At 39.3% G+C, this 26,878-nt stretch overlaps 1 protein-coding gene across 1 annotated transcript; it reads left to right on the top strand.

Annotated features, from left to right (window-relative positions):
- Positions 1 to 7,968: 7,968 nt before the first annotated feature.
- pycr3 (pyrroline-5-carboxylate reductase 3) lies at positions 7,969 to 26,239 on the top strand. Its single transcript, XM_028804252.2, has 6 exons — positions 7,969 to 8,233; positions 10,266 to 10,330; positions 17,201 to 17,380; positions 18,502 to 18,714; positions 20,612 to 20,704; positions 25,726 to 26,239. The coding sequence occupies exons 1-6, from the start codon at positions 8,146 to 8,148 to the stop codon at positions 25,906 to 25,908; spliced, it is 822 nt and encodes a 273-aa protein (XP_028660085.1). The 5' UTR covers positions 7,969 to 8,145; the 3' UTR covers positions 25,909 to 26,239.
- Positions 26,240 to 26,878: the final 639 nt, after the last annotated feature.

Raw genomic sequence — 26,878 nt, 5'->3', positions numbered from 1 at the left:
TGGCAGACTTTCTTCTGTGTTTCTTTATTTATGAAGCTGTGGTTGACTGTGACGCCCACCATTACTCATGAATCTCCATTTCCATTTACGTATTTATTTGCATTTTAATGTCAGTAATATTCCAGAATGACTGAAAGAATGCTGCGTCACCATATCTCTGATAGTCCTCCCTGTATGATTAGTTAGCGGTAAATGTGGAAAGCCACCTCATCCTCTGCAGAATGACTTCCATGACCCTGAGGCTCCATTCCTTTTTCTAGTTTTTTTTTTTTCCACCTTGGTTTTTGTCTTATTGTCATGTTAGTCATTCTGAGGAAAAGCAACACGAAGGACAGCACTCGTGAATGAAAAATAAAATTTTCTTTAGTTAGGAAGGTAGCCACCTCAAGCCAGTAATTGATTGGGGAGGCACAGTGGTACATTGCCTCACCACTCCAGAAGGCTGGGTTTAAATCCTTGCCTGGTAACTTCCAGTTGATGTTTGTATAAGTTTGGACTCCTGTTTTCCTCCCATATCCCAAGATGGTAATTTTTAGTTTATCTGGTGACTCACATTAGCGTTATATGAGTTGGTGTGAATACTCAATGCCTTACATTGAAAATTCACATGATTTCTCCAAGGCGGTATGATGGTACAGTGGTAGCAGGGTAGACAAGATGATTGGGTTCATGTCTCTTGTTCTGCCTGTCTCTCTACATGGGTTTCCTCCATGTGCTCCGCATTCCTCTGGATTGTTCCTACTTTGTGCCTGATGCTTCCTCGGATAAGCTCCTACTTTTCCCCACAGCTTTGCTTAGGGGCCAAAAGGTGCCAAAAGGATGGACATGGCTGTGGTGAATACATATTTTAAGAAGAGGAAGGAACATAGGGTTATGTACAAGAGTGGAGAAAGATGCACACAGGTAGATTACATCCTATGCAGAAGAGTTGATCTGAAGGAGATTGAAGACTGCAACGTGGTGGCAGGGGAAGGTGTAGTTAAGCAGCATAGGATGCTGGTCTGTAGGATGACGTTGAAGATCAAGAAGAGGAAGAGAGTGAGGACAGAGCCAAGGATCAAATGGTGGAAGTTGAAAAAGGAAGACTGCAAGGTTGAGTTTATGGAGAAGGTGAGACAGGCACTGGGTGGTAGTGAAGAATTACCAGACAGTTGGGAAATTACAGCAGATGTAGTATGGGTGACTGCAAGAAGGGTGCTTGGCTTGACATCTGGACAGAGGAAGGAGGAAAAGGAAACCTGGTGGTGGAATGGGGAAGTACAGGAGAGTATACAGAGGAAGAGGATGGCAAAGAAGAAGTGAGATAGACAGAGAGATGCAGAAAGTAGACAAGAGTACAAGGAGATAAGGCGCACGGTAAAGAGAGAGGTGACGAAGGCTAAAGAAAAGGCATGTCATGAATTGTATAAGAGGTTGGACACTAAGGAGGGAGAAAAGGACTGGTGGGCTACAGAGAGGGACTGAGCTGGGAAACATCTGCAGAACATTAGGGTGATAAAGGATAAAGATGGAAACATACTCACAAGCGAGGAGAGTGTGTTGAGCAGATGGAAAGAGTACTTTGAGTGGCTGATGAATGAAGAGAACGAGAGAGAGAAAAGGTTGGATGATGTGGAGATAGTGAATCAGGAAGTGCAACGGATTAGCAAAGAGGAAGTGAGGACAGCTATGAAAAGGATGAAAAATGGAAAAGCCGTTGGTCCAGATGACATACCTGTTGAAACCTTGGAAGTGTTTAGGAGAGATGGCAGTGGAGTTTTTAACCAGATTGTTTAATGGAATCTCGGAAAGTGAGAGGATACCTGAGGAGTGGAGAAGAAGTGTACTGGTGCCGATATTTAAGAATAAGGGGGATGAGCAGGACTGTTGTAACTACAGGGTGATAAAATTGATGAACCACAGCATGAAGTTATGGGAAAGAGTAGTGGAAACTAGGTTAAGAAGTGAGGTGATGATTAGTGAGCAGCAGTATGATTTCATGCCAAGAAAGAGCACCACAGATGCAATGTTTGCTCTGAGGGTGTTGATGGAGAAGTATAGAGAAGGCCAGAAGGAGCTGCATTGCGTCTTTGTGGACCTTGAGAAAGCATATGACAGGGTGCCTCGAGAGGAGTTGTGGTATTGTATGAGGAAGTTGGGAGTGACAGAGAAGTATGTAAGAGTTGTACAGGATATGTATGAGGGAAGTATGACAGTGGGTGAGATCTGCGGTCGGAGTGACAGATGCATTCAAGGTGGAGGTGGGATTACATCAGGTATCGGCTCTGAGCCCTTTCTTATTTGCAATGGTGATGGACAGGTTGACAGACAAGATTAGACATGAGTCCCTGTGGACTGTGATGTTTGCTGATGACATTGTGATCTGTAGTGATAATAGGGAGCAGGTTGAGGAGACCCTGGAGAAGTGGAGATATGCTCTAGATAGGAGAGGAATGAAGGTCAGTAGGAACAAGACAGAATACATGTGTGTAAATCAGAGGGAGGTCAGTGGAATGGTGAGGATGCAGGGAGTAGAGTTAATGAAGGTGGATGAGTTTAAATACTTGGGACCAACAGTACAGAGTAATGGGGATTGTGGAAGAGAGTTGAAAAAGAGAGTGCAGGCAGGGTGGAATGGGTGTAGAAGAGTGTCAGGAGTGATTTGTGACAGATGGATATCCGTAAGAGTGAAAGGTAAGGTCTACAGGATGGTAGTGAGACCAGCTATGTTTATATGGGTTGGAGATGGTGGCACTGACCAGAAACCAGGAGACAGAACTGGTGGTAGCAGAGTTAAAGATGCTAAGATTTGCATTGGGTGTGACGAGGATGGACAGGATTAGAAATGAGGACATTAGAGGGTCAGCTCAAGTTGGATGGTTGGGAGACAAAGTCAGAGAGGCGAGATTGCGTTGGTTTGGACATGTGCAGAGGAGAGATGCTGAGTATATTGGGAGAAGGATGTTTAGGATTGAGCTGCCAGTGAAGAGGAAAAGAGGAAGGCCTAAGAGAAGGTTTATGGATGTGGTGAGAGAAGACATGCAGGTGATGGGTGTAACAGAGTAAGATGCAGAGGACAGAAAGTTATGGAAAAAGATGATCTGCTGTGGTAACCCCCAACGGGAGCAGCCGAAAGAAGAAAAAGAAGAAAGCTTTTTTCATTTCATTCATTCTCATTCATTTTTTATTTCTTTATGTTTTCCAGTAATAAAGTTGTTGTGAATGAGTTATGTCTTTTAAGCCAGCTGCTGCTTGTGCTGTGCTGCCTGATCTGCATGTCGCGCTGTGCGTCGATCATTTAAAAGTCTGTACAGCAGCTGTCCTTTTGTCTCACTTCCTTATCTCGTGGAACGTTAAAGTGTCTCCGAGAAATTGTTTGTAAGTAGGGCGTGACATGCAAGTAGTCTCGCGGGACTTCAAAGTGTCTTACGAGAAGATCATGCCTTGACCCATAATAGAGAGATATGTATGTCCTTACAACAATAATAACCTCTCTTCTTCTTCTTCTTCTTCTGTCTTTGCTCCACTACAGATCAATGTTGCCTGTCTCCTCACCCAGCTCTGACTTGGCTGGAAAAGCAGTGTGCTCCTTTTTATTGAACACATGGGAGTACTTCTGGTGCCAGGGCATTGCCCATTGGAAGCACTTCTGAGTGATACGGGAGTCCCAGCAAATAGGGAGTGTAATACCCTGCAGCCAGGCCACACCCATGGACCCCAACAGGTGCTGCCCCACTGGACTACAGTTCCCAGCATTCCCTGTGGGTGTCTGAATAGGTGCCAAAGTCCAAGGATGCTACCATCTAGCAGGTCTAGCCTTGATATGGAGCCTCCCCTGATCTTGTATTGGCTTCCTGGCCAGTTAAGGGAATGAGGCCAATCTCGGCAGGGATGCCAGCCCATGCATGTTGTCCATTAGGGAACATATGAATGAAAAAGAAGATGAATGAATAAGAGTACCAATGGACTGATTACAAATTGAGTTCATAGAGTTGTGTGCTGCTGCCTTGCAGCTTCAGAATTTTGGTTTCAGATACTGGTCTGGCCCCTGCCTGTCTGTAATGTATTCGTTTTCTGTGTGTGTCCATGGGTTTGATTCCGATATCCTTCCACATATCTACCAGATGCAGGTTAGATGTATTGGAAACTCTATATTGGTTTAGTATAATGTAGCTTGCAAGCAAGTGAAGGCACCACCTCCCTAGAATAGATTCCCATGGGCAACCCATGACAAACATTAACATGCAGAAAAGACGTTTACTGCATAATGTGGCAGTTTATTGAAGTGTATTGATTTTTTCATTAATTACCATTGTGAAAAACACTGTGCCTGTATCGGTACAACCTTCCCTTGATTTGCCTTGCAGCTCTGACATGACCCTTTGAAATGGAGGTGTGTGTGTGTATGTAAAATGTTACAAGGATTCTGTCCACTACCCCAAGGACTGAAAATGTACAGAACACATTGTGGGTGTCAGGACAAAGGACAGGCATCCTGGTTGGGAGGTTTCATACCCGGCCAGCAGACCATAATGGAAGGACCAGGAGAATAGACTCACCAGGAGCAGGTCATTCCCCAACACAGCAGGTGGCAGTGTTCCTCAGGGTTAAACCTGATTAGGACACCCGCAGGGCTGCATGGGAAATGAAGACCGGAAACACAACCCTGTCGGGGTCTTTGAGGTCTGCCAGAGGAAGCTGTCAGGGGAGGACTGCCCTGGTTTCCGAATGACCCGGAAATGCTGAGGCAAGAGACCGAAAGCAATTTCTGGGTCTGGCTTAAAAGATAGCCCATTGCCTCATTTGGATGGAGCCAGAGTCGGGAGGGTGAGGATGATGCTTTCCCTTTATTGTAATGTGCTTTGGTTGAGGAATGAAGGAAAAGTGTTTCCAGCACTTTAATAAAGCCTTGTGAGTTGCTGGATTTGTGCCTGTGCCTGTTGTGTTGGGGTTTTGGGGAGCTGGTGCACCCCCTGGTGGCCACAATATTTACAAGAGAAAGAATGATTGTAAGACGGACTTGTTTTTAGTGAAGACTTCATCTGCATCCATAGACACAAGAACCATAGACACGTTCAATAAGCTGCCACATAGTGTGGTAGACAGTAGGACTTTTGTGAACTTCAAAACTCGACTTGATGTTATTCTAGAAGAATGAAGTGGATAGGAATGGCATGCTTTGTTGGGCTGAATGGCCTGTTCATGTTTAGATAGTTGAAATATTCTAACTTTCACTAATTTCTGTGAGCCGCTTCATTTGCATTAAGAACATTTAAAAACCTGAGACCGATCAGCATACTGAGTTCCAGTTACTCCATTCATTATTCTCATTTTTTTGGGATGCTTGCTGCACAGAAAGTGAAGTCTGTATCTTTGACTATATTCCACAAATAATGGATTAAGAAATGATTCAGACCCCTTCACTTTCTGCACACTTTATTGTTTTGTAGATTTAATTTTAAATGGATACATTTGCCATTTTTATCCATCAATGTACACTCAGTAAACCCTAATGAAAAATGTGAAAGCATGTTTTCAGAAAGGTTTGCAAATTTATTAAAAATCAATAACTGAAATCTCTCATTCATTTAAGTATTCAAACCCTTAGTTCAGCCCTTTGAAGAAGCCCCTTTGGCAGCAATTACAACTTTGAGGCTTCTTGGGTAAGTCTCTGCAAGCCTTGCACACCTGGATTTGGGCAGTTTATCCCATTCTTTCTGTCAGATCCTCTCATTCTTCCGTAGATTGGATGGAATGTGTCAGTTAACTGCCACTTTTAGATCTCTCCCCAGATGTTGCATGGTCTTTAAGTATGGGCATCAGTTGGACCATTCAAGGACAGTAAGAGACTTGTTTCAAAGGCAACTCTGGTGTTGTCTTGGCTGTGTGCTTCAGGTCATCAAAATGCTGAAAGATGAATCATCACCCCAGTTTGTGGTTGTGTTCATGCTAGAGCAGTTTTTCCTCAAGTATTGCACTGTTTTTGACGCATTCATCCTTCCCTCAAATCTGACCCGTCTCTCTTTCCCTGCCACTGAGAAGCATCTCTATAGGGCACCAGACATTCTGCTTGGGGTTCTGCCTAAGGAGTTCAGTTTTGTCTCAATGGACCAAAGAATATTTTTTCTCATGTTCTCTGTGTCATTTAGAATGTCACATGCTTTTGATTCAAGAGTGGCTTCTGTTTAACCATACTACCATAATGCTTGAATGATGGAGTGCTGCCAAGACTGTCGTCCTTCTGACAGGATTTCCCATCTCAGCAGAGGGCTGCTAAAGCTCTGTTAGAGTGACTATGAGGTGTTTGGCCAGCTCCCTGAATAAGATTCTAGGAAGACTCCTGGTGGTTCCAAACGTCTTCAATTTTACAATTACTGTGTTCCTGGTAACACTCCAAGCTTTGCTTGTATGCTCCTTGCGCTGTTGTATGCTTCACTATGGTTTGATCGTGGAGGTCTACAAAAATTTACTGGGAATTCATAGCTTGGTTATTGTCCTGAAGTGCACTGTGAATTGTGTCTTTATGAAATGTCCAATCAATTCTGTTTGCCACATGTGGACTCCAATCACATACTAGACACATCTTGAGGAGATTTAAAGCAAACAGGATGCACCTGAGCACAATTTGGAGTGCTGCAGCAAAGGTTCTGTATCTCTCTATTATAATAAAAAAATCCAGGGACGAGACGAGACTTTTTATCCTGCGACAAGACGTGACTTTTTCAGAGAGATACTTTCACGTCCTGCAAGATGAGTCTTTGTGCCAAAAGATTTAACCACGCCTGGGGCCATAAATAAAAGACAAAGAGTAGATGACAAAGCAGAACGTTGTAAAGAGGTTCAAAAACGCTGGCGTGATACAAATGCAGAGCAGGTTAGATAATGAAAGTACTAAAATTCGAAAATCTCAAAAAAATGACAGTAAAGATCACATTAGTGCAAACGAACGGAAATTATTACTCAGTGAAATAATGGAACAGAGAAAAGAGATCGAATATATTTTTCAGAATAAAACTTGAAGTCGGAGACTTGTAGATTGTCTAATTCGTGTTGCCATCAGGGAAAACTAGTGTTTCTTCCCAATGAAGAGACGTATCCGTGAGAATAAAAAGCTTTGTTGTTTGGTGAAAGCGAAATCCACATACGCAAGCGGCAGAGACACGAAGTGGCTGGCGCATAGCGCAGGCCGGGGGGTTGGTGAGTGAAGCAGAAGTCCCCTAGTGCTTATATAAATTAAACATATCAGTTTTTGATTTTGAATGTATTTGCAATTTCTGAAAACATGCTCTCACTTTTTCATCATGGGTTATTGAATTACATTGATGGGCAAAAATGACAAATGTGTCCATTTACAATTACATGTACAACACAATTAAGCGGGCAGAACGTGAGGGGATCAGAAACTTTTCTGAATCCACTGTAGATAATTGTCTTGATGGGGACTGGAGCCAGAGATCTGAGAGCTGACGCTGTGCCACTCTGAAACAGTCAGTGTTTCACTTCAATGGCCAGAGAATAATGTGCATCACAGACCATGGATGTTATAAGCTATGATTTGTGATACAAGTTTAACATTTAATAGACTCTGTTCTAAAAAAAGAAAATAATGAGTAATAAAATTAACAGTAATTCAAAATTACATTGTTTTAATTTACATTAAATTAGATACAGATAAATGATCCTTGATGAAAAAACAATTGTAATGAGCCTTTAAGCAAGTCTTTAATGATTGATGAAAAGGAAATAGATTTCTCATCCTCAAAAAAATAATTCTGTTTCAAAAAAATATATTGTACATCAATTCAAATTTCGTAAAAGTACTTCACACTTTATTATAGATACTGAGCTTCCTTCAAGTTAAACAATGACTGGACATTAAATTATAAATCGTTTGCCTGTCTTCCTTCTCATTGTTCTGTAGTCCTTGCGGAACCAAATATACGATCCTAGTGGTGACGCGGGGAGCCCTTAGATAGGGGGACATATTGGTCTGCGTCAACACTATGAAAGGAGGCGGGCTGCTCTGCTAACAGAAGTAGTCACACAAGTTACTGTTTGCCAGTTCTTGTTAGGTTTTTTATTCACATACATCAAAAATACTTTCATTAGGTTTGAACAGTTTTACAACTCTCATAAAATAAGACGCTTATTGTATTGAAGTACGCAATGTCTTTTGATATCACCAACCTTAAAGTGGGGTTTATTGGGGCGGGGAAGATGGCACAGGGCATCGCCCGGGGTCTTCTGTCATCGGGTAGGTGCCTGTGATTTCTATACTTTTTTTGTTGCATTTTTCAGTATAGCCACATACAATGTGCAAATCCTGACTTAACCTGGAAATACTATAATAATTGTAACGTTCATTGTCATTGTAGCGTAACCTGGACATAATATAATGATTGTAACGTTCGTTGTCATTCTACAGTTTTCTTGTCTGACAGGTAGCAGCTGGTCTCATCACTAGATGCCCCAATGCTGTTGAGCTCCGCTGATCAGGTCGCTTCGGTGTCCACTCCAGCGAGACTGCGATCTCCACGTGTGGGCGAGTCCGAGTCCCGATGTCAGTTTTAAAGCTAACTCTGTCGTGGCCCCGAGCCAGGGTTGCCAAATCGTTAAACAATATATTGATCAATGACGGCTCTAAAGTCGCGTAGTGGCGCAAAAAACATAACGTAGACAAAGCAACACACCAGAAACCGGTTTGGGGGGCGAGGATCTTGTCACCCAAAATACTGCGTTATTAAAAAGGGCACCTTAACCCTTGAAAGCCCAACTTTTCTCGCGGACGCCGATCTAAACTGGCCAGTTGGGTGGAAAAAAAGCACTGTACAGTATATGGAAGATTATTTGTGCTAATATTAAATGCAATCTATCCAGTTACTGCATTGCAATGAAATGTAGGCCTATATGCACTTGGTACATTTAATGTAATCGTGTCATGATTAAGAAGATATCACCGAAACGAATGATTGCTTTACACTACTGCACGCAATTTTCGCAATTTTTTGCAAAAGCGTATTGTATTTTAATTCATATTTATAGATCATCTGGCTTAATTTAAAGCAAATCAAACATGTTGCATTTCACTTAACCTCTGCTCCGAGTGGATTGAATTTTGATTCAAGACACGCATTGATTGTGCCAAAACAGAATGTAATCAAATGACCAATCTGCGTCAAAAGGTGGGGACAAGTGGCGACACCAGTTGGGATAAGAGGCCTTATAACAAATACAGTACAGGGTGAGTCAAAATTAAGTTAACACTAATATTACTACTATGTATATACTTATATAAAACTTTTATGGACAATTTATGTGCCACATATGGAAAATGTGTTGAACATGATGGCGAACAGGCTGAGACATTCCTGTAAATCATTTTGCACATATGAAGTATGTTCTGTGAATAAATTGTTTCCGCCATTCAAATGTTAACATAATTTTTACTCTGACCCCGTATAAGCATTCTGTATGTTACTTACAGTCTGTGTGTGTTTGTATTTATTTATTTGTCTACCTATTTGTGTATTTATTTAATTGAGTCAAATTTCCCTCTTGGACAAATAAAGTATCTCTATCTATCTATCTATCTATCTATCTATCTATCTATCTATCTATCTATCTATCTGCCTGCCTGCCTGCCTGCCTGTCTGTCTGTCTGTCTGTCTGTCTTTGTGGTTGTTATGGATTAAATGACTATTTTAGGATAGTTAGGAAAATATTTATATATTACAATATGTTTATTAAATAGTGAATATTGCCACTTATGCTGCATTCTCCTTCTGAGAAGTCTAACTTTTATTAACCTACATTCGTATACAAATAAAGTGTCTCACGTTTCTGAAAAATACTCATTATCTTAATCCTGTACTAATAGTTTATCCTGGATTAATGGTATTAATCCTGTTAATCTAAATGCAAACACAGTTCAAAAGTTGTACATTTTACAGTGATTATACTGTTAATTATTTCTTTTACTTTTGTGACAAATTTGTATTATATTCATTTATAAACTCCCTTCCAGTACAGCTCTTAGAATTATACAAGATACTGTAAGTCTTTCACAGATAGAGAGGAGAATGTGACATCAGTATTCATGAAAGAGAGTAAGATTTGAAAAATGTGGAAGATCAAGATTAGATGTGGCAGGAAAAGCATGCGGTTGGCTATTAGAATGACATACCTTACATGTCAAACTAGACGCTTTGTTAATATTTACTTTTAAACTATAGTCATGCCATCTTTCATCTGTAATTGTGTAATTTTGCACGTTTCATTTTTAACAGGCAAAGTCCAGCCTAGTTCTGTGATTGTAAGTTCACCTTCTTCTAAAAACCATGGATTCTTCTTGGTAAGTTAGCTTTTGAAGGTAACTGAATAATAAGGCAATGTGCACTATATTTTGTAAAAATCAAAGAATAGATGAAACTTAATTCTGTGCTGTAAAGTTAAAACCATAATGTTAAAGTGTTCATTTTTGAGCATGGAATTATACTTTATTAATCCCCAAGGGGGAAATTGTCTTTTCGCTTGACCCTTTGGGGGTAGTAACAGGATTTGAACCAGCAACCCTCCAGATAGCAGCACAGATCCTTAGCCACAGAGCCACCACTCGTTCTAATTATTTGTGAATACGTTTTATAGGCAGTATAGTAATTCCTGCCCTCTGATGTATTTGATGAATTTATACTTCAGATAAAGCATCACCAGGTCTAAATTTTTTCTTTATTTGTCAGATAGTGTTTGACATACAATACCTCCACCCAGTGCCATTGAATAATTAGGAATAACAGATGGGATAAGCATATATAAAGATACATTCATTGTGATTTCTGCCCCTACATTGCGTGCATGTCAACGTATCATGTTCAACTGGAGGTACTGTATCTTATCCAAAATGCAATGGAAAATCAATTTTTTTCACTATCTAAAACTAGAAAAAAAGTTTCTTTGGAAGTGATGGTAAACATCTTTTTCAGAATTTGGCAAGAATTTATTAATTATTAATGTTTTTCTAAAATAAGACTTCCAGGCCTCTGCCTCCATTCTGTTTTCTTTTTGATATAATAATATATGTGAGGAATTGCTTTATAATGGATGTTTTAGTCACATAGCTTTCCAAACAGGGTAGGGTAACGGCAATACTCCAATTGGTAAGAGAGTATTATATTTTATTCTCATTTCATGATTTTTACTCTGTTAAATAATAATTAATTTTTCTTTTACATATTTATAGAATTTCGTGAGTTTGACTCCAATAAATAATCATTTTTCTTTTGTACATTTACAGATTTTACTAATATTCTGGCCTCAACATGGTGTTGGGTGCCAAAGGCGCCAGGGGAACTTGGCCCCCCTAGTATGATATAATCCTCCCAACATCTTACTTTCCTTTTGTTATAATCCATTTTAATTTAAAAAATTAGTAACCTTCATTTATGTCTTTTGTAATCATTTGTTTGTCTGATGTGGAGTTTTTAAATATAAGGATTTCAATTTTTTACTTCGTTTTTGTAATAAAAATGTATTTGACATAAATGAAATATTTTGGCATGTTCCCATGATGTCATGTTGTTTTTCATGGACTCAGCTATTTTCCCCATATACAGTAATAATAGCATTACTAAGAAACAAACAGCATGTGACATCAGAGATGTGACCACATAAAGGCCAAGCGGCTCACTTCCACAACGATCTGAGTTTGCAGATAAACCTCTAAAAGACTACCACACATCTCTGTTTACTTTTAACTCCCTGGCATATGAAATGTTTGGCGTCATTACTGGCTAAAAGTTTTAGTTTTGTATTTGTGTTTGGCGAAAGAGCTGATTGTATTCTGAGCTACAATCTTTGTGTATATTTGATGACATTTCTTCTCCTGGTCCATCTCTTTAAAATACTGTCTCTCAGCTTTTTGAATCAGTATACCTTTGAAAATATTGTTTTAGTATATTTTGATGGATTGTTTTTACTTATAATCTGACATTGTCCGGCAACATGATCAGCAACTGTAGTTGTCAAGTCTGACATTTCCTCCCCTCTATGACTGAAAATAGCTGGAAAGATTGTATAATGTGACATGGTGTACATAAATCCAGATTAGGACCAAATATGAATGTGTGAGGATAAAATTTGTACACTCGAAAGCCTTCATTTGTAGAAACGATATGAACTCCTTTCTCAGGTTGTGCAACATAACACCCATCAGAAATGCTTTCTATCACCAGGGGCCTCATGTATAACGCCGTGCGTAGAACTCACACTATAACATGGCGTAAGCACAAAAGCGGGATTGTGCGTACGCACAGAAAAATCCAGATGCAGGAATCTGTGCGCACGCATACTTTCACGTTCTTCCACTACATAAATCCCGATTTGCGTGAAAAGTAACGCACGTGCACGCGCCTTCTGTCCCGCCCCAACTCCTCCCAGAATTACGCCTCTTTGAATATGCAATCAATATAAATAGCCTTCTGAGAAAAGACAATGTGAAAAGCACAAGGGAAAATATAAGAATTTCAGCGAATACCAAGTGGAGGCAAAGGAAAAACGTACTATTTGTTGGTTTAAACAGTGGTATAATCAACAAAAGAAAGTTGATCGAGTGACAGAGTGTCGGAAAAACTCGAAAGATCAAATTCACAAAGTCGCACAGTGCCCGAAATTAAAAAGAAATCACATATCAAAGTCGCCGTGAAAAGGCGACTCGCAGCAGACCGTCTGAGTGTCATATGAAAGCTTATTAGGGTACAGACAAAAAACATAGGCACACAGTGGGAAAAAAGCACGAAATGTCAACTTTAATCTCGAAATTTCTTAAAATCGTTTATTTTACTACCGTAGTTTCTCAAGTAGCATGTTAAATGCTTTTTTCTGTGTTTGATCTTCTATGTGCTCTATGTGTGTGAATCACTACGTGCTTCCGTTCTTTCTCTTTCTCCGACAGGACACAGAATGCATTACATTCGAGATATTACAGCTCTCTGAATAATTAAAATACTGAGATGTATACGTGATATCATTTTCATGATGATAGGAATGAAAGCATGTTATTAAACATGGGAACATGGTGGCGCAGTGATTGTTCATATCTCACGCTAGAGGCTTGTTGCACCATGTGTGACCTTCGATGAAATAATTTATTACAGAAGTACTGTCTCTTTCAAACGTACTAACCTCCAATTCCTGTCCATACTTTTCTTTCTCCAATCGCCACACAATCAGCTCTGTAATAGACGTGAAGCCATTTGTAAGCTTAGAACGCCGATTCTTCAAAACTTTTAAGGAACATTGAAATATCTTCGTAGTACATGTTTAATTATTCTATTCGTCTATCCTTCCAGTGTCGCGTCAGCACCAGCAAGAATACAGCACAAGGCAGGAGCTATCCGTGAACTAGCTAGCGCTGCGGCACCGTGTCCTCACATGTTTAATTATTAGCAATACAGATTATTTAAATGAAGTTTTATCTGTATACTATAAGCAACATATTTTGCTGCATTTCATCTTAAAAATGATATTGTCATCATACGCGCTTTATAAAGTAGCGCAGGTTGTGCAATATTATAACTGTAATGCAAGTTTACAGTGAGGTGATTGAGTGCGTTTATAGTTCTTGGGATGAAACTGTTTCTGAAACGCGAGGTCCGTACAGGAAAGGGTTTGACGCTTTTTGCCGTGGTTGAGGTAGTGTGTACTTGAAACTGTATACCGATAATTCTCTTTCCGATCATCTGCTGCTGTGATTTCCCACTCAGATACAGTGATATAAATACTCCGAGTGGTGCAGTGAGAGTAATGTGGAAAAAGATGATCTGCTGTGGCAACCCTTAACGGGATCAGCTGAAAGAAGATGCAGTGAGAGTTACAACGCTAAAGCAGTTATAGTATTTGGAATACTATGGCTATTCCCTGGACCATTATATTGCTACAGGTTAATTACAATCAGATGCATTACACTAATAAACAATATGCAGTTAATTTCAGTGTATTTATAAAGCCGCGCCAGGAATGTGGATTTAAGAAAGAAAGGGTGATCACACAGGAACAGTAGCACTGCTTTGACACTGGGTGCCGCCAGTCTGCAAAACCGGGCGGATAAATTGCGTACGCCAAGGAATGAGTTACCGTGGAAATGTGCGTGGCTTTACGCCAAGTTTAGGTTTTATACATCGCGATTTGAGCGTGGAAAGGTTCGTACGCAACATTTCTGTGCGTACGCACCGTTTATACATGAGGCCCCAGTTCTTTTCAGTTTACTTGCAAAATCATTCTAAATTTAAAGAATTCTGAAGGATAGACTTGAACAAAAAAAAACAAGCCACCATTGTAGCTGATGTTTAATGTGCTTCTCGTATCTTTAATATATAGTGTGTTATGTAAGATTTTACTAACTGGCCTCATATTCACATAACATTAGAATTAACATAAGCACAATTATTTTCTTACCCAAATTTTACTGCCTTGTACACTATATTTCAGTATATTTGAGCAAGCTATTCTTTGAAAAAATAAATGCAGCTATGACAGTTTTTATGAGGAGCACATAAAGGCCTGTTTGAAACCAAAATCACAAGAAGGTGAGGATCGATGTAATTGTGTGTTTTTTGTTTGTTTTTTTTAAATTGGGTGGCAACTTGCAAACATACTTTGTGACTTCCGTACCTGTCATAGAGCACTGGAAACATACCCATAATTCTAGCAATTGAAAAAAGACCTTACACTACTATTTATTTATACTCTTTAACAAAGAGACTTCTGTTAGTTACACCACCACAAATTAAATGTGCCCCCCTGTTTAAGAATACTCAGTGTTTATTATATGTAAAGTTCAAGAAGATGAAACCTTTCAAGACTTCTGTACTAATAATATAATTGTAGCATTTAAACAGCTTTACTACAAATATTATTTCATGACTAAAACATTTCTTTCATTATATGTGTGATGTTTATCTGTCACAAAGAAGCCTAAAAAAGAGGAAGCAGTCATCAAAAAGCACATAAAATGAAAGACCATGCAACAAACAAACAAAAACAAATCTTTAATATCTAACAATTTGGTAAGTAAAATGAGAAGAACAAAAGGCAAGGCAGTAAAAGAGCAAAGACAGGTTTTGTCTACTATCCAAAACCTAAAAGCAAACAACTCTAGCAAACTTCAACCTTAAACCGTACCTTAAGTAAACCAGGAGTCAAAACCAGAGAATCCAAAAATAAAGAAACACTCACAGGAACAGGTTTTCAAACAAGTAAGCAATGCCTAAGCTTTTAAGCCTTCAATAGCTTTGGATAAAATAATCCTGGGACCAGTATTTCATCTTCCTAATCAGGGGGCCTGCCTCTTTAGGCTTGACATACAGGCAGCTGGAGAGGTAACAACAAAATTAATAAACACCATATCAAGTCTGCCGGTTCAAATCTTGTTACTGCCAGAAGGGATCCTACTCCATTGGGCTCTTGACTAAGACCCTTATCCTGAAAATTGCTCAAGGGATGCTGTACAATGACTGACGTTGTGCTTTGAACCCCAAAGGTCATGCAAACAGACAATTTCCCCTCTGCGATTAATAAAGTATATAGTATATCAAATACAATTCACAATATTACATAAATACAAAGATGAAACAATAACATAATATGACAAATGTATTTTTAAATAATGAAAAAAGGTTAAATTAACCACAAATAAACTTGAACTAGGACAACCACCATGGCTGTACCATAAAAATATGGAAGTTATATTACAATGACTTTACTATGTGGTAGCAATGTTGGTTAAGGAAGCATGACAGAGCAATGGGAGTTTTTTTTTTTCTGTAGATAATGCAAAACTGGGAACAGAGCCTTCTAATTAGATTTTAGGACAATTAATGGAAGTCAGACCTAGAAAAATGAATTTATCCTTGATCTAAACAGGTTTTAATCTATCTTAAAATTGTGCTTCACCTGTGTTTCTTGTGACTTGCGCTGTCTAAAATCACTTCCAGGATTAGATCCAATTTACCAATGCTGCTTTTAAACAATTGCCTCCTTCAGCTGTTTGTTTTGTTTTAGTCATCTACTTTAACTCCTTTGGGCTTCCATTTTCATGTATCTACTAGCTCACCGTAAACCTTATCCTTTAATAGCCCCTTTTGAGTTAACACTGAAATGGAACACAACATGTCAGTGAATACTCTGTCATAACTTGCCGTGTCATTTTGCCTAACCAGAGGAATATTGAGCTGCCTGTTATAGTGCAATGGGAGGTTATGTTCAATATTCCTTAAAATAAGAGAAAATTAAAATACATTATGTGAATTGAATAAAAATGTTTCAGTACTAAGGGGCTCTGCCCCCTGCTCACTTCGCTCACCAATCCCTGGGCAGGCGCTATAAGCCAGCCACTTCGCGGCTCTGCCACTCACGTATGTGGATTTCACTTTCACCAAACAACAAATCTTTTAATTCTCATGGATACGCTTCTTCTTTGGGAAGAAACACTACTTTTTGTGGATGGCAACATGAATTCGACGATCCACAAGTCTCCAACTTAAAGCTTAAAGCCGAACAATATCTACATACTTCTGTCATATCACCTTTGTTCATATATTCGATCTCTTTTCACTGTTCCGTTATTGCACTGAGCAATAATTTCCATTTGTTAGCGCTAATGCGATCTTTTCTATCAGTTTTTTGAGACTTTCGAATTTTAGTACTTTCATAATCTCTAACCTGCTCTGCATGTGTATTGCTCCAACGTTTTTGAACCTCTTTATAACGTTCCACTTTGCCTTCTACTCTTTGTCTTTTATTTCCGACCCCACTTGGAGCTGAGAGCGCAGAAACTGTGTCTGACAATAGCATTCACACGAATGAGAAGTGAGGAGGGCAGGACTTGTCAAAATCTCTTGGCAAAAAGTGTCATCTCACGGGACTTGAAATTATCTCTGAGAAAGTCTCATCTCAGGATTTCCTTTTATAATAGAGAGATATAGCAGCCCCTCATTAGTGAACATGCTCAGTTAATACAAACCTTTTAGTCAGATTAACCAACCTGACTACTATACTTTTTACTATAGACAAACTTTATTACACACACTGTTTATTTCATTTTGTCTAAAACTATTAACTATGAGTGAATGCTAAGAAAATTACTCTAACATTTGTAACTGGAATTTGCAGGGAAATGTTGAACAATTTTTTCTTACTAAAGAAATAAATTCCTGTTTTTTTCTTTTAGGACTTTGGAATTGCAACAACACACTCCAATACTACTGTTGTACAGTCTTCTCACATTATATTCCTGGTAGTGAAACCACATCTGATCTCCACAGTTCTTAATGAAGTCTCTTCATTAATCACTTCACAACAAATCATCATTTCAGTAGCTGCAGGAATCACCATAGCTAAACTGGAAGAGGTACAGTAAATGTATATGAAATATGTCTGTCAGAACAATGTAATATTTCAGTATACTATACTGTGAGATCAGCAGGAGAATGCATATAGCAGTGTTTTGTATAGACCACCATGTCATGAGAATAAAAGAAAAAAAAAAACTTTTGAAGAGACATTGAAGCCTAAGTGCTGCATCATGGCCTGTCACAGATTAATGACGAGACAGATGTAGACCCCAATCATTTGGGCTCCTCTGTTGCAGAGAGCGTGAGAGTGGCATCTGGCAGAGCTACTAAGATTTCAGAAGGCATTAGTTATGTATAGAATTTATTTGTAAAACTAATTTATAAAGCTGAAATATATTGTGGCAGAAGTGCTTGGTTGGCACCGACCCGACACAGACTGACACTGGAGGCACATGAAAATAAAAATAAAAGATTTACTTTGTCTTCAGCCATGGGGTATGTCTTCCCCGTGTCCCACAGACCCTACACAGTCCCCAAAAACACACCAAACGAAACCACCAACACACTCTTCTTCCTCCACTCCTCCCAGGCAGCTTCTTCCTCCTCCTCCTCCTCCTCCTCCTCCCGACTCTGGCACCTCGAGTAGTGGCTGCAGGCTGTTCTTATAGCCCACCGAGAAGTGCTTCAGGTGATAATTAACCTAATTCAGGCTGCACTTCCAGGTGTGGCTGCATTCCAGCCCATACGGATTCGTTAAGCCGTGCAGCTCCTTTCGGTGGTGGCCACATAGCCCAACAGGGCTGAGCCCTGAAGTCCCAGGCCTGTGGCCCCAATGTAACCCAGGAGGGCTGCCACCACGCGTTCTGGGGGATGTAGTGTGCATCCCATTGCTGCTCCCCCAGATCCAGTGTCAAAGGGTGTTCCGTCCAGGCATGGGACCCAGTCATCCACCACAATATTTAGAATTACTGTATGTAAACCTTTCTGAAAACATGTTTTCACTTTGTCATTATGTGTTACTGAGTGTACAATAGATTGATTTTACATTAAGTCTACAACGCAATAGACTGTGAGAAAGTGAAAGGGTCTGAATACTTCCTGAATCTAATGTAAGTAAAAATCTGAAGATATTATGTACAGTTTTAATTGCAAGGTTTTTTTTAATTACATTCCACAGTTACTTCCACCTAACTCTGCAGTGCTTCGATTGATGCCAAATTTGCCATGTGTGGTTCAGGAAGGAGCATTATTGTTCTCTCGTGGCACACATGCATCAGAGAAGGAAGCAGATCTGCTCAGATCCCTGCTGTCATCTTGTGGTCTGGTGGAGGAAGGTCCTGAATCATTCATTGATATTCACACTGGACTAAGTGGTAGCGGAATTGCTTATGTAAGTAATAGAGAAGCTTTCAGGTAAATTTGTACAAAGCTATTTTATGGAATACAAGCACAGGAGCCAATTCCTTGGATGCCTTGGAGCTCGAGCATCCCCAAAATGTCTAACTTAAAACATGAAAATAATGCACAGCCTACGAAGATTCATCATATTCAAATGCTTCTTGACTTCTAGAAACACTTTGTCTCTTTTCAACTTGGCTTACTGGAAGGACAAACCAGACTTAGTCTTGAATAATTTGGCATTGATGCACGAAACTCCATAGTAGAAGTTATGAATAAATTGGAAAATAAGCACAGTACAAAACAAAATGTATATGGATTATTTTTGGAAAAATGTACTTTATATGAAAAAACAATATAAAAAAGCACACAAAGTAGACATTTAAATGGTAAAATATCTAAATACAACCACACATACACACAAATGTAATGCATTTCGCAAAACACAGCTTGCCTCAGTCCTAGTAATTTAGACCAGGCCAAGTGACTGACCACATAAAAAAAAGATCTGAATTCACTTGTGATTGGTTTGTTCAAATCTAAGGTAATGAGAAACAAATAGCAACAGTCCGTGCTGCGGCGATCAAAGACACCAAAGATCAAAGCCATCATCTTGCCAGGTGTAGGCTGGCCATCAATGAGATCTGTGTGTTGTCTGTCTGATCAGAATGCTGACCCCGGAAGGCACATTTGTTTTTGTAAAGTCCCAAACCCCTTACAAAACTACCAAGTCTCAGGCCCCAGGTTCAAATCACACCTTTTATTAGACAAAATGCATTTGTTACAGGCTTCTTCAGACAGAAGCTGCACAATTCTCTGACATTTTTTTCCTTCTTTCTCCACTCCTCAAAGGCAAGCTTTGTCCTCTTCCTCTCCTGATTCCAACTCTTTCGAGTAGAGTGAATCGGCTTCTTTTATGCTGGACCACGGTGTACTTCCAGCACCAGAACATTGCACTCAGGAAGCACTTCTGGGCAATGATGTAATTGCCACAAAGTATGGCAGCTTCAGAGCAACCCATCAGGGCTGCCCTCCAGGGCTCCCATGCAGCCCTATGAGTATCCAAAGCATGGCATTACCACCTAGCATATGAGGAAACATATGTCTTTGGGAGGACACCTCCTTTTTGTCTATCCACTATTCCTGACCCCTGTTTGAGGCAGGGAGTAGCACCCATCCAGGTTAGGATGCCCATCCATCTCTACCATTGAACCTCCTTTGATATTTTCTCCCAGTTAGCCAAGGGAATTCAAGCCAGATGGAAGGTCTTTCTATCCATTATATTGTCCTTCAATGTCATCCTCATGGCTGCAAGAAAGAATGCTACACCTCTTCCTCGGGATGCTCTTCCATCATTTTGCATCATGTGTCTTCATGGCTTACCATTCCGTTAAGGGAACACCTGGCATTCCAGTGAGGACATCAGAACATCTGTGACAATGTTTTAAAGAAAGGATGTGTTTGGAGTGTATATACTGTAAGTCATGTTTTGAGGAGGAATGGGCTGAATTGGTTTGTTTATGCAGAGAATAATGCTTAGAATTTCTTCAGAAGTGGTGCACTGTAGTGGAGGCAATTAAAAAAAGTCATTGACCTAATGCCTAATATTTGTGCATTATCTGGTTCATTTGGGCAAACCTTATTATTGGCTATTAAAACATTTGTATTTTGTGTGAATTTAAACGCAGCAGGAGTCACTCCTTGATTTATATATATATATATATATACATTTATACATTTATTCTGTGAATTGGATGGGCTTGATGTAAATAAACAACATAGTTCCAGAGAAAAGTATTTTAGTAATTCTGAACAGAAACTTAAGGGAATTTCTGCAAGCTAAGTATTTCTGGACCATTGAGTAACCATGGAATCTGATTATTTCTTAGGTTTACATGTTTGCAGAGGCTATGGCAGATGGGGCTATTAAGATGGGGATGCCCAGTTCACTCGCCCATAGGATTGCTGCACAGACAATACTGGTGAGCGATTGCTGAAGTACTGTATATATGGATACTTTTGAAAAGTGTTAACATTATTTATTTGCAGTTATTATTTCTCAAGCAAATAATAGTGTGAAAAGCTAATAATGTAGAATTAATTCTGATGCTGCTCAGTGAAATGTGTGATAAGCCAAGTTTAGTTTAGAGGGTCATTATTGTCACATGTACATCATACTGTGATATTCTTGCTTGCATGTTCTAATAAGCCTAAAACACGTCTCCAGCATCATGATTAGTGAGTTATCATTACCTTTCTTCAAAATTTCTGACTTCCTTACCTGTAAAATCTCAGAACGTATTCGTCATAACAAATAGGTAGATCTGAAAGGCACTATATTACAGACTTTAGTCTGTATTGTATTCACTGTATTGTGAATTTCCCATTGGGATTAATAAAGTATCTATCTATCTATCTATCTATCTATCTATCTATCTATCTATCTATCTATCTATCTATCTATCTATCTATCTATCTATCTATCTATCTATCTATCTATCTATCTAATTTTAGTGACTGAGAGTGATTTGCACCTGGGACTTTTATAATGGTCATGAATGTATTTTCTTTCCTTGGGGTGCTTTAATATTTCATCAAGCTCATGTCAATGTTTAACTGTAACTCTTTTTTTATTTTTACTTGTACAGTTGTTTCAGAAAGTATTCAGACACCTTCACTTTCTGTACATTTTATTGTCTTGTAGATGTAATGTTAAATGGATAAACCTACCATTTTTTTGCTCATCAATCTATGCTCAATAACCCATAATATCAAAGTGAAAACATGCTTTCAAAAAGGTTTACAAATTTATTAAATGTCAAAAATTGAAATCTCTTATTCAGACCCTTAATTCAGTACTTTGTAGGAGCCCCTTGGCTGCAGTTACAACTTTGAGTTTTTGTGGGTACAGGCTTTCCACACCTGGATTTGGCCAATTTATCCCACTTTTCCTAGAAGATTCTCTTAAGCAGTGGCAAGCAGTGCCTTGTCTTTGCTAGATATACTTCTTGTAAGTTCAATTTTTGTCTCATCAGAGTCTTTTTCCTCATTTTCTCAGAGTCCTTTAAAGTACCATATGTGTTTTACTCAGGAAGCCACTGTACCATAAATGCCTAATTGATGAAGTGCTGCTGAGACGGTCATCCTTCCAATAGGTTCTCCCATCTGAGCAGAGTAACAATTGCTTTTTTAAACCACTTCCCTGACCAAGGCTCTTCTTGCCTGGTTATTCCATTTGGCCAGATGGCCAACTCTAGGAAGAGTCCTGGTGGTTACAAACCTCATCTATTTTACAATTATTGAGGCCACTGTGTTCCTGGGAACACTCAAAGGTTTAGAAATGGTTTTATACCCTTGCCCTGATCTGTGTGTCATCACAGTTTGGTGGTCGAGGTCTACAGAAACGTGCTTGGTTTTTGTCCTGACATGCAGTGTGAATTGTGGGACCTTAAATACACAGGTGTGTGCCTTTGTAAATGATGCCCAATCAATTAATTTTGCCACAGGTGGACTCCTTTCAACTTCTAGCTACATCCCCCGGATAATTAAATGAAACAGGATGTGTACTTGGGCACAATTTGGAGTACCACAGCAAATACTCTGCATACTTACATGAATGAGTGATTTCAGTTGCTGATTTTTAATAAATTAAACCCAACAGAACATCTGTGGAGAGACCTGAACATGACAGTTTACAGATGCTTCCATTACAATCTAACAGACTTTGAGAGGATCTGCCAGGTGTGGGAAGCCAGTAGAGACTTATCCAAGAAGACATGAAACTGGAATTGCTGCTAAAGGGTCTTCTGCAGTAGAAGGGTCTTCTACGTCTAGCTGTCACCCCTTGTTTCTTTTTTTTAATTCTGTGAACTTGATGGGTTCGATGTAAATAAACAAGTGAACAGAATATTTCCAGGGAAATTGAGTGATTTTGAACAGAAACCTAAGGGAATTTCTGCGAGCTAAGTTTGAATTTTTAAGGAAAGGAATACTTGTATGCTTGAGAGTGTTCAGTTTTTGATTTTTAATACATATGCAAACCTTTCTAAAAATATGTTTTCACTTTGTCATTATGGGGTTTGAGTGCAGATTAATGGGCAAAAATGGCAAATCTATCCATTTAAAATAAATCTACAGCACAATAAAATGTGCAGAAAGTGAAGGGGTCAGAATACTTGCTGAATCTACTGTAATTGAAGAAGCAGAGATCTGAAGATGTTGTATACAGTTACAATCACTGTGTATGAGCTTTAGTCTACTCGCATATATTTATTTATTTAATTCATTAATTCATTTTTTTAATATTTTATTTGAAGAATACAATGCAATGACAACACATGATCCAGTCAGATAAAAGAATAAAATATAGCAAATGCAATAATATATTTAAAAGACAATCCATAAAACAAAGTACAGTACTCCACACCAGCCTGACTCAGATAACTACAGCTTTTGACAAGAGAGCACCATCTGAAGTGATTCTTCGTATAGAAGAAAACACCAATAAAACAGACAGGTTCACCACAGGCTGAGCGTGTTTGCTTTACAGTTACATTAAAAAGTAACAAGAAAAAATAGAAAAAAGCATAGCTTGTTCCTTTGCTCAGTACTAAATAGTGAAGAACTTTGTGAACTCTGTTTCTCTTTTAAATCTTAGCTAAATAAAACATTTTGGATATCTTATTTTGAAATGTTTTAAGTGTTGTTGCGAACTTTCTTGTTAAGTTAATGTAGTTTACACAAAATGTCACCCTTTTGTCTTGCTTACACTATCTTCAGTTCTCATGATACCATTTACTTCTTGTTGTGATTTAGGTATTTTAGTCTGAGCTGCAATTACTGAAAGTCTTCAGAAAGACTGACTATGTCTGCCATTCTGTAATGTTCACATTATTGAGGCAATCTGTTTCCTTTAGCTAAATACAGTAAGTGTTTCTCTGAACAATTTGCCAACTTTGTGCACCTGTCCTTTGTGGCGGATGGCCGGGACCCTCCTTTGGTACTGGATCCGGAGGAGCAGCCATGGGATGCACATTACGTCCCCCGGAACACTTGGTGGCAGCCCCCCTGGGTTGCATCGGGGCCACAATTATGTTACACTAGAGCTCATCCCTGTTGGGCTCCAAGGCCACAGCCAGGGGGAGCTGCATGGCTTAATAAGTCCATGTGGGCTGGAAAGCAGCCACACCCGAAAGTGCAGCCTAAATTAGGTTAGTTATCACCTGAAGCACTTCTGGGCGGGCTATATAAGAAGCCAGCAGCCACCACTCGAGAAGCCAGAGTCAGAAGGGGGAGGACAACGTTTGCCAGGAGGAGTGGTGGTGAAGAGTGTGTTTTGTTTTGGTGCTTTGCTTTAATTTGTTTGGTGTGCTTTTGGGACTGTGTACTGCCTGTGGGACACAGGGAAGACGTGCCCCACAGGTGAAGAAAAATAAATCTTTTTGTTTAGTTTTCACGTGCCTCCGTTGTCAGTCTGTATCAGGTTGGGTGCCTATATAGCGCCTTTCACACCTTTTAAGGATGTACTTTTTTTAGCCACTATGTGAGCCTGAAGCATTTTTCAAGCTGCCTTTCTTTTCCAAGCCTTAAAAACCCCTTTTGGAGTAAAGTATGGCTAAACCTTTTTCATTCAGGACTACTGTTTATCTTTAATAACAGGATTTACTTTTTTTAACAATTTTACCTCTTATGTGTTAATTATGTGTGCCATCCAATTCTACATCCACACTGCTCCGTTTTCATTTTAAAACAGGCATTTTTAAACAAAAACATTCTCTGTCCACACTAGTGTTTTTCAAATTTTTTATCAAAATATCTCCGCCCTCTTTAAAACAACTAAAAACGCATATGATGTAGAAGTTTGACTACACTGGACATCATAAGAAACAGGAAGAGGAAGTGTTCTGCTTGACGGGATGGTTACGCCATTGGCCACAGGAGTTATTACAAAACTGTAATTACTGATAAATTATTGGACTTTTGTGCATGTATGCATCATTCAAAGGGTACAAAATGACATTTAGATGCATAAAGGTAAGCAACACAACCAGCACCATTGAAAGCAACTCCTCTATGTCCACTATGTTGGAATGTTGTTTTCTTCTGTGAACAGTGACCAAGCAGGGAGTGAAACATTGTAATGAGCTGGATACAATCAGGAAAGGGCCATGAAATAAGCAGAAACCATTCAGAGTGTGATTAGAGTCTTGCATTTTCAAAACTCTTCATTTTCACCCATTCACATACTCCACAATGTAATGTTTTCAAATGTATAAAGTTCTGGAGAGAGCTGTTAAAAATCTCCATTTTCGAGGGTTATCAACGCTGAGGTATTGTGGGCGAAAGGCAAGAACCGAGATTAATATATGTGTTTTTAAACAAAAACGTAGAAGTGTGAATGTAGCCTAAGTGTAATCAGCAATGTACTTACTTTTGAGTTGTACAGAAGTCCAAGATTAGATAGATAGATAGATAGATAGATAGATAGATAGATAGATAGATAGATAGATAGATAGATAGATAGATAGATAGATACTTTATTAATCCCAATGGGAAATTCACATTCTCCAGCAGCAGCATACTAATACAATAAATAATATTAAATTAAAGAATGATAATAATGCAGGTGAAAAACAGACAATAACTTTGTATCATGTTAAATGTTAACGTTTACCCCCCCGGGTGGAATTGAAGAGTCGCATAGTTTGGGGGAGGAACGATCTCCTCAGTCTGTCAGTGGAGCAGTACAGTGACAGCAGTCTGTCGCTGAAGCTGCTCTTCTGTCTGGAGATGATACTATTTAGTGGATGCAGTGGATTCTCCATAATTGATAGGAGCCTGTTGAGTGCCCTTCGCTCTGCCACAGATGTTGTGCATGATGTATTTTCCACAAATGTGTAAAACTTATGTGCTGTATGTTGGATGCTTTTTTGATTGTGTAACTCTTAAGGTTTTATTTGTAACCATGAGTTTTTCTTTTTTTTCTGCTTTTTTTAAACTGTAGGGTGCGGGGAAGCTGCTACGGGACTCTGGCCAACACCCAGCTCAATTACGGGCTGATGTCTGCACACCAGGTGGTACCACCATCTTTGGTTTACATGCACTAGAGCGAGGAGGCTTGCGCTCCACGACCATGGATGCAGTTGAGGCAGCAACTGAGAGAGCTAGAGAGCTGGGAAGGAAATAAACGAGGGCTATGCGGAAGTCTTAGGTCCAGTGTCCTGACTGAAATTCCAAAGAATACTGCCAATAACTTATACCTATACCACAGTCAGTATGCACTGTGTTCCTGAAATTTTGGTCAAATTCCAGATGCAGAAATTAGCTGTTCCAAAATTCATGTTTAAGTCTTTGACAGTATTTATTTAATTCCAAAAGAGAAAAAAAATGTTAATAATTAAAAGGAAAAACATGTTCCTGTTGACCAGGAATGTTGCTGGGAAAATAAAAACAAGTTACATTGTGCTTATTAGAGCTGATTTTCTTACAGCATAAATAAAAACCCAATTTCTGATTAATAGATGACCTTGTCAAGTTTTTTTCAGTGTTATTTTGTTATTCTATCCAGTGAATTTTGATTTATTCTTTCAGCTTGAGTGTGCACTCTGAAGAAGTTGTTCTTTGTTATTGTACTCCAAAACATAAAATTAAAGAGTTTAAAATTAAATTAGATTAAAAATGGTAGATTACTGTGGATTACATGTTCTCTGGTGTCTGCATGAGTTTCCTCCTAGATATGCAGGCTAGGTTAATCGTCAATTCCAAACTGGCTCAGTGTGAGGGTCATGAGATGGACTGGCGACCACTCCGGGTTTGTTTTTTTCTTCCTTTCATCCAATGCTGGATTAAGTAGGTTTGAGAATCTACATTACTAATCCACAGTTTTAATTTATGCACGGAGGCACCGACACGCATGCACAGTGCGCCGCGGCGCCCCAGAGTCAAACGCAGTGGCTTCCCTGAACTCCGTAGGTGGCGCCCAAACACCACAACCCACAGTCAAATGCAGCGGCCTCCCAGAGTCAGTAGTATGTATGTGCCAGCAGTCTGTGTGGCATGTTTGGGATACAAACAATAAACGAAGGCACCTACCACGCGCTTCACAAACACCACAAGCGAAGAAATCACGGCTCCAAAACGAAACACCTCAAGTAACA

This window comes from Erpetoichthys calabaricus, chromosome 6 (genome assembly GCF_900747795.2).
Source record: "Erpetoichthys calabaricus chromosome 6, fErpCal1.3, whole genome shotgun sequence".
Lineage (NCBI taxonomy): Eukaryota > Metazoa > Chordata > Cladistia > Polypteriformes > Polypteridae > Erpetoichthys > Erpetoichthys calabaricus.
This window is presented reverse-complemented; position numbering and strand designations above follow the sequence as displayed.